Source organism: Cyprinus carpio, chromosome B1 (assembly GCF_018340385.1).
Source record: "Cyprinus carpio isolate SPL01 chromosome B1, ASM1834038v1, whole genome shotgun sequence".
Lineage (NCBI taxonomy): Eukaryota > Metazoa > Chordata > Actinopteri > Cypriniformes > Cyprinidae > Cyprinus > Cyprinus carpio.
In genome coordinates this window covers 19,705,717-19,714,336 of record NC_056597.1, presented here as the reverse complement: position 1 = coordinate 19,714,336, position 8,620 = coordinate 19,705,717, and the positions used below count along the sequence as shown (strand labels likewise).

Genomic DNA, 8,620 nt, shown 5'->3' with positions numbered 1-8,620 from the left:
ATATCTTCAGGATAATAAATGGGGTTGTGCTCTTCATATAGTTAGTCCAAACCAAGTGTTTAGTAAACTTTCCAGCTGAAGACCACAAGGTGAAATTCAAAGTTCCCCTTTACAATGTGAACAAGCTCTCAGCAGAGATGTGGAAAAGAACAACACAGCTTCCTAACATCATAAAAGAGAAAATGACTTACCTTACTGCTCTTACCACTGCCATCAAGAGAAATATATTTATCGATATTCAACTCTCACCCGACGTGTAGTACACACATATACACACACATACATATTAGCATTTCTCTGCTTAAATAATATCTAGAAAGCTTGTCACATAGTCTCTCTTAATTTTGTGCTTATATCTGGAAGCAGCATGACAGCAGGTCAGGATACATACTTGCAATACCTACTCTGGCCACTAGAGGAAAGGCTGGGGGGAGAATGAAAGGGATTTGAGAAAAACATTAGTCAACAATTAGGCTTTTTCTTAGAGATGCTCAGTTGTAGTTTGACTTTTAAACATGTCGCAATGGAAGAGATTCATTTGCCCTATTGTGTTTCCAATCCTGCTGAGATGGCATCCTGGTGGTCCTCACTGAGAAACATCAAGAAGCTTAAGTGTGTCACACTCCCTGTGGAATCTGGTATACCTTTGGGTTTTTAATCTAACATGGCCTCCAACTGATCCGCAAGATCATCAAACATGCTGCCAATGTCATCGAGAATGTTGACTGTGCTCTTGTTGTCCACAATGGAGCTAAAGAGGAAAAGAAAGAGAAACTAGAGTAGACAGAATGGAAGATATTTCAACAAGTACTATCATCAGAAGAAAAATGATTTGAAGACAATGATTTGTTAAGTGTTTGTACCTGTCATCCTTCTTAATCTTTTCCTCTACTACTTCCAGAGCAGCAGCCAGGGATGCACTGGTCTCCTCCAGTCTGAGTTGTACCATGTCCCCCGAAGCAGATCCCCCTGTTTCAGCAACCTTCAGTAACCCTTGGCTTTCCACCTCTGTCTTTCCTTCTCCATCTTGTGGTTCACCCTCTACTTGTGTCTGTCTAGCTACACCTACCTTTCTCCTTCTCATTACCACTGGTCCTCCTCCTTCCCCTGTATCTGAAATCAGGCCTTGTTCACCTTGAAACATTTGATCCACCTGGATCAGACCTGTCCTTTCCATTCTAGCAATTCCAACTTCCTCTACTCTTTCATCCCTTCTACCGTCATCTTCCTCTCTTTGTTTCTCTACTTCTCTTAGCTTCCTTTGCACATCCACTCCAGGCAGTTCTACTTCCAGAGGGCTTGGGATGTCCACTGAGAGACCAGCCATGGAAGACCTCGGTGGCTTCACTGGAGCTGATCCTGAACCTGGTGTAGAGGGTGTTTGTGGGGTTTGGGGTGTCTGAGGAGTCTGTGGGCTCTGAGCTGGAGACGTTGCTGCACGTGGGGAAAGCATGCTCCCATCCACTGGTTTTGGGGTGACTGGACTCAAAGTCTGTGGAAGATGCTCCAGTTGCTCAGATGGAGCTTGGCTGAAGGAGGCACTGGATGGGCTGAGAACATCTGCCTGAGGAGAGCCAGGAGTTCCGATTGTATGGATTGGTTTGATTTTTACCGGTTTGGGCAGTGTAGGAGGCGGACTTGGCTTGGGAGATACTGGAGGTGGGACTTTCTTAACCTCCACTACATAAAAACAAAACAAACAAACAAACAAAAAAAAACAATATAAAACCTGTCCAAATCATTTCATAAGTCTTTTTACTACATTAACCATAAATCAGAAAAAAGTCTATTGCTATCTGGCTATTTAAATGTGAGATACAAGCTAAGGAGAGATCTTGTTTCCTTGAGCAACTGTGAAGAAATACCCATGAACTTCAAATCACTTGCTAGTTTGCTACAGACGGACCAGTTTGCAAGACAAAGAGTGAGTAAAAACTGAGAAAATTAATAATCTATTAGATTGCATTGTTACCTGGACTATGTTGACCTTCGGGTCCAGGTAAGGGAACCCTCCTTGTAGGAGTTGGGGGATCTGGTTTTCGAAGGGCCATTGCTGGTTTAGGTGAAACTGGGGGTTTTAGTATTTGTCTGGGAAGAGAGCCAAAGCCATCATGATGCAGTTCTTCCTCGCTACCACCATCTCTAACACAAGCTTCTGATACAGGCCTTCTCCGAAAGTTCTCTGGCCCATTTCCTTCAGTGCCATTACTCTGTGGTGGAGCCAATGCTTTGGGTCTTCGCTTTATAGTACTTGTGTCTGTCCAGTTAAAATGTTCACCATCTGAGTGATGTGGTTGTCGTGGTCTTCTCAAAGTTGCTGTGGCATCCATCCGTGACCACTCTTCTTGTGGCAGAGATGAAACTTCCGATTCCAAATGAGTGATCATGGAACGTGGACGTGGTTCAGGGGCCTGTTTAACTGGTTGGGTTTCATGAGGTGCTGGTCTATGATGTGTGGAGTCCTGCATGACTCGGTTCATCTCTTCCTCTCGTTCACCATCATCAGGCTGCTTATGAGAGTCATAAAATTCGCTGATTGTGCGGCGGCGACTATCTGCGTCAGAATTAAGAACTTCACGGTTCTGCCGCAGGAGGTTATGGCTTGCCTGGGGAACAGGTAAAACATCAAAACCATGCTGGGCATCAGTACTCACTATTTAAAATGTAAATGCATTGCATAGTTCCTAGTGACTTTGTCTATCCAGTTACATGGTGCATGCATCAGAAAAAAATATGAAAGCTCATGTATTTCTATACAGAACATTATAATTTGTGAATTTATTTTAACTGCATTGTAAGATCTTTTTTTTTTTTTATTAAAACAAGAACTGTATCACTGAGCATTAGCTATGGTAGCCTAAAACAATGCCCTAAAACTGTTTAATTACCTGTAGATAACCACTTCCTTTACCACTGCTTCCAAGATTGGTCATTTCAAGCATGGCAGCAATGTCTCTTACGCTGCCCCCAGATGAAGTTTTTTCTGAGGCAATGCCACAGTCACTACGTCTGCGCTCCCTGTATGTCACACTGAGCAGCAAATTGTTAGCGCTATTTTCAATAGACCTTGCATCATCTGCTGCAGCCTCGTCAGCCAGGTTACCAGTGGAAATAGAAGAGCATGAACGTTTTGGTGGAGTTGGAGGACGAGTCCGTCTGCGCGGCCGAGCTGTAGCGAATGACTGACTGCGATTGACACTGCTGATGTCAAGAGTTTCACAAGAGGCTCTCGAAGAGCTGCTGGGTGTAACCCTATGTCCACCTAGTGTGGCGTATTTCACAGAGGAGTCTGGCATTGGCAAGTCATGCTCAGCATCAGTAACAATGGACTGTCCGCGTCTTGGCTGGGGCAGAGTTTGACTATAGACCTCTTCGGTTTCTCCTTCAGGTGGTAGGCAAAGTAAGGGGACAGTACGAGCATGAGCATGCGAACGGGGAGAGTCGCAAGGCCCTCTAGCCCTGCTCTGTGTTTTTAACGGGGAGGAAGGAATGTGTGAAGGAGAATTTGAAGCAGAAGATGAAGTTCTGCCTTTAGTAGGGGTGTGTGGAGGTGTTGGGGTGGGACTCTCAATTGAGCTAGGTTTCTTCAGAGGAGGAGGGGCATTAGCTCTTTGTATGCCCCGTCCTTGGGTGCTGTGTCGGGGAGAGCTACGCCCCTCCGAACGTCCCTCTGTTCTTTTACGTGTTCGAACAGAGGGGACAGAGTTCTCATCTGGTTCTGTGCTGGTTTCTAATGATTGTTTTGAATCTGTGCTTTCTTCTAACTGGCTCTCCTTGGTGGCAATTTCTGCTTCTGGAGATTCGCTCAGTCGTTTGACGGCTAACATCAACTTCTTTTGGTGTCCTGGTGGGAAAGAAAAGGCAGAGGTGTAAAGTTATTATTTTTGTCTATTAGGTTCAGACTGTAAGCTTTACCCTGATGAAAAGACCAGCATGAATGATTAGAACAACATCAATGGCACCTGGTACCCTGAGTAATGCTAAGGTCTGAGGCCTGATTGTGGTTTAAGTCAAGTGCTGACAAAAGAGGTGTTCTTGAAAGTTCTCGTACAACCACAGAAGAACGTAGAGAACAAAAAGAAGAAACATAGACTTGATGGCTAAACAACACATAGGATATATTCATCTGATATCCAACTTATTCAACATCTATGCTTTGGAGTATTCAAATGTCCTCCTATTCCTCATGACATTTAGTAGCAAAATGTAGTTGGTGAGGCTGCTTGATCAAGGAAGTCTAGCTGGTTAAGCTAGATAAGAAGACTGGTTGGGCACACCAGCACCAACATGCCTCCATCCAAGACACAATATACTGGTGATCATTCATGACAGTCTTTTCTGCATAAATTCTAAATGTAAAAATAACTATGTGTAGTATACATGCCTAGTTTAGTGATGCCGATCTCTTTTAGGTCCTCCAGGGTAATATCACTAATGAAGTCCATATTGTCATAGCCGTTTTGAACCAATGTCTGGTAGTATTGATTGAGACCAATTGCCGACAGCCATTCAGCCAGATTTGACTATAAGATGCAATGGCAAGTTCACATTACACATCACATAAAATTGTACATGTGTGTATATAAATACTGTATAATCAACAAACCACTTTATATAAAAAATGACCATGAATTTCATGTAAGTCCTGATAATCATATTCTACAATACTTTATAAACGTACATATTTGATTAGAGACTTAAAAATAGACTCAGAATTCTCAAAATAATAAAGCTTTCTGTTGAATTTACTTTTTATTTCCTTTAAATTATATTATGAAATCTAGATTTCTGGAACCCCACATTTTTCTCTTACAGGTTTCTCTTGAGGTATCCAGTCTGGGATGTTTATTTTGCTGATCTCTGAAAGCATTTTCTTTCTGTGCCCTGGTTTTGTCACTCCAATAGCAGTGAGGTCCTGTGGGGTACACACATACACACAGCTTATAAAATCTCAAAACTGATATAAACAGTTAGAATAATTGTAAATCTAATCTAATCTAATCTAATATAATATAATATAATATAATATAATATAATATAATATAATATAATATAATATAATATAATATAATATAATATAAAGAACTATTTGCAAAAATATATTATGTATTTTACTATTCTGACTGTCTCTATCATGTAAAGTGGACCCAAAAATAATAAGGGCACTTAATTATTTGAATGTTATAATGATATTTTGTGTTGAAAGTCTTGAAATATTTTTGGGGTCACTATGCATATATAGTTTACATTTAAATTTATGCATTTAGCAGACGCTTTTATCCAAAGCAATTTACAGTGCAATCAGGCTGTACATTTGTTTTTTGTTTTTTTATCAGTATGTATGTAGTTACATAATGCAACATTCATTCTGTCTTTAACAGGATAAAGAATACATAATTTTAATACTTCAAGAGACTTTTGCATCATATGTATTAAATGCTTACACAGACACAAGGAATGATGACTGACAGCGTTTATCCGAGCTTTGTGTGTTTGCATTACCTCTGGTGTCATTCTGCTTATGGTCTGCAGGTCATAACCAGCAGTGAGAAAGTTTGTTGTGTAGAACTGCAGCTGTGCACTACTGAGCCATTCAACAACAGCCTCTGAGCTCTAAAACACACACACATGCACGGCAGGGAAAGACAGAAATGCATCAATAATTCAGACATTTCTTTGACAGATTCATGATTCCAAGTCCAGATATGTTATCAAAGTGTGTCAGGCAGTACACATTATAACCACTGTGTGGCAGCAAATAACATAATTGCTTCAAAATCTTCACTAACCAAAAAGTATGACGGCAATGTTGTGGTTTTACTGTGGGATATATTCTTTAAAATACCTTGATCTAAACGCTAACATATGAATATAGTAATCAATCACCGTTATATTACATCAAGGTACTATGGTAGTTTAATCTGATACTATGATGGTGCCAATTTACTAATACATCAGCAGCTTTGACTAGTACGATTTTTTATTCTTTTTTTATATACTTTCTATTGGTGAAAAAAACTGAAAAAGCATCACATTTTCTACAAAAAATACTAAGCAGCACAACTGTTTACAGCATTGATAACAATAAATCTTTCTTGAGCAACAAATCAGCATATCAGAATGATTTCTGAAGGATCATGTGACACTGAAGACTGGAGTAATGATGCTGAAATTTCAGCTTTGCCATCACAGGAATAAATTACACTTTAAAATATGATGAAACAGAAAACAGTTACTTTCAATTATAATAATATTTCACTATATATATATATATATATATATATATATATATATATATATATATATATATATATATTTATCAATGCTTTGGTGAGCATAGTTTTCTTTTAAAAACATTTTAAAAATCATACAAACCCCACACTTCTGGAGAGTAGTGTATGTTTAAAAGTGTATAACCTTACGTTTTACTATATCCATTCTCATTAAAACACTCACCAAGTATCTGACCACCCAAGATACAAATAGACACATTATGATTCACATAAACTATTCTTGTCCACCACAAACACACACACACACACACACACACACACACACACACACACACACACACACACACACACACACACACACACACACACACACACACTGCCCTCTGCTGGCAGGCACAAGTTATCATGAAAGAAAACACAGACACACACACTTGCCTTGCTCTCAGCTGAAGCTTCATCTTTCCTCTGCAGCAATGGATCCACAAAGGGTTTCTTCCTTTGCTGACGTGGGACAGCTGATGCACTCTGAGTTCGCTGAGAAGACACTATGAAAAAAAAAGTAAAACAAACTAAAAAAAAAATCACATTATATATTTTTACGTATTATGACTGAATAGTAGTATGGGCTTATGAGTATGGACATATAAGATGTGTACAAATGAGACAGATAGATAGATAGATAGATAGATAGATAGATAGATAGATAGATAGATAGATAGATAGATAGATAGATAGATAGATAGATAGATAGATAGATAGATAGATAGATAGATAGATAGATAGATAGATAGATAGATAGTTTGGGGGTTTTTAAAGTTTTCTGATAGATTATTTTGCTCTTTTACTTACTTCACACATCCCCTAAAAACCACCTGGACACCATTCCATGTACAAAAGTAACTATAATGTCTTGAGAAAAATGAAGTTCCTGAGAATACTGGTATATCGCAGTACCTGAATTAGGATCTAAAGACTGAGATTGGTCCATAAGATGTTCTTTTGCTTTGGCTGACTGGGACAGCACCGTGGCCAACAGCTAAAACACACACACACACACACAAATGCACACACACATGATCAGTAATGTGAGAAATAAAGAGAAAGACAGACTTATCTGTCCTTGTGTGCATCTTTGGGCTTTGTGTATGCCGCACCTTCACGCCCTCGGCCTGAGCATGCAGCCCTGGGACGTTGAGGCCAAGCGTGTTCACCCCGGTTGAGTGCGTGGGGGTGGTTGGCACTGGCACAGGTGAGTTGGTCAGGTGAGCGTTGGCATTACTGCTTTGTCCGCTAGTAGATGAACGCCCACTGGTTAGACTGCCTGTGCTGCCCATACTGCCAACACTGCCCCCTGCTGCCAGGCACAAGTTATCATGAAAGAAAAAAAAAATCTGTTGAGTATGTCTATGTTTGTGCACATGTTTGTTTTAACTGCTTTAAAGAGAAACATGACAGATTCAAAATGCACATTCAGTAGTTCAGCGTATGTTTGGGTTCTTACAAATAACATGACCATATTTGAATTTATATGAATGTACGTATAAGATAAAGTTTTTTTATCATCCTCTGTTGTAACAATCAGATGTCATTTAGGGCTGCATTAAAACCTTTTTTCCGTATTGCTGTCACAATGTATCACAAGATACTTTTGAATGGAATATGTGGTGCGACAACTCGTGAAGCACTGTAATTGAATGCACAAATGAGGTTTGCTGATATTTTCGGTGAAAAACAAATTAAATGTCCTTTTATATTATGGTATGGTATGGCTTCAGAGTTGTAATATTGTGCTATATGGACTACTTTTATCTGCTTTTTTATTTTTTAGGTTCTTGACAATGTAAATCGCTGAATTATTATGTATGAAAAGGGTCATACATTCAAAATGAGCATAAAATCAGGAATAAATTACATTTTAACATATATGAAAACAGAAAATTGTTATTTAAATTTGTAACAATATTTCACAATATTACTATTTGTTTTACTTGATCAAATAAATGCAGCCATAGTTAGTATAACATCAAAAACATGAAAAATCTTACTGATCTTAAACTTTTGAATGGTAGTGTACAAACCCGATTCCAAAAAAGTTGGGACACTGTACAAATTGTGAATAAAAACAGAATGCAATGATGTGGAAATTTCAAATTTCAATATTTTATTCAGAGTACAACATAGATGACAAATCAAATGTTTAAACTGAGAAACTGTATAATTTTAAGGGGAAAATAAGTTGATTTTAAATTTCATGGCATCAACGCATCTCAAAAAAGTTGGGAAAAGGCCATGTTTACCACTGTGTGGCATCCCCTCTTCTTTTTATAACAGTCTGCAAACGTCTGGGGACTGAGGAGACAAGTTGCTCAAGTTTAGGAATAGGAATG

The 8,620-nt window shown here is 39.0% G+C and overlaps 1 protein-coding gene across 2 annotated transcripts in view; it reads right to left on the bottom strand.

Moving 5' to 3' along the window:
• Positions 1–432: 432 nt before the first annotated feature.
• si:dkeyp-9d4.3 (caskin-1) overlaps positions 433–8,620 on the bottom strand; it is a 41,543-nt gene continuing 33,355 nt past the window's right edge. For both annotated transcript variants that reach the window (XM_042716955.1, XM_042716956.1), the window contains 10 exons: positions 7,388–7,587; positions 7,188–7,269; positions 6,669–6,778; positions 5,503–5,613; positions 4,814–4,915; positions 4,385–4,523; positions 2,889–3,844; positions 1,973–2,606; positions 864–1,680; positions 433–751 (listed from right to left, as the gene is read on the bottom strand). In XM_042716955.1, coding sequence (XP_042572889.1) covers positions 655–751; positions 864–1,680; positions 1,973–2,606; positions 2,889–3,844; positions 4,385–4,523; positions 4,814–4,915; positions 5,503–5,613; positions 6,669–6,778; positions 7,188–7,269; positions 7,388–7,587 — 3,248 coding nt within the window. In that variant the 3' untranslated portion in view covers positions 433–654. The remainder of the gene's footprint in view (positions 752–863; positions 1,681–1,972; positions 2,607–2,888; positions 3,845–4,384; positions 4,524–4,813; positions 4,916–5,502; positions 5,614–6,668; positions 6,779–7,187; positions 7,270–7,387; positions 7,588–8,620) is intronic.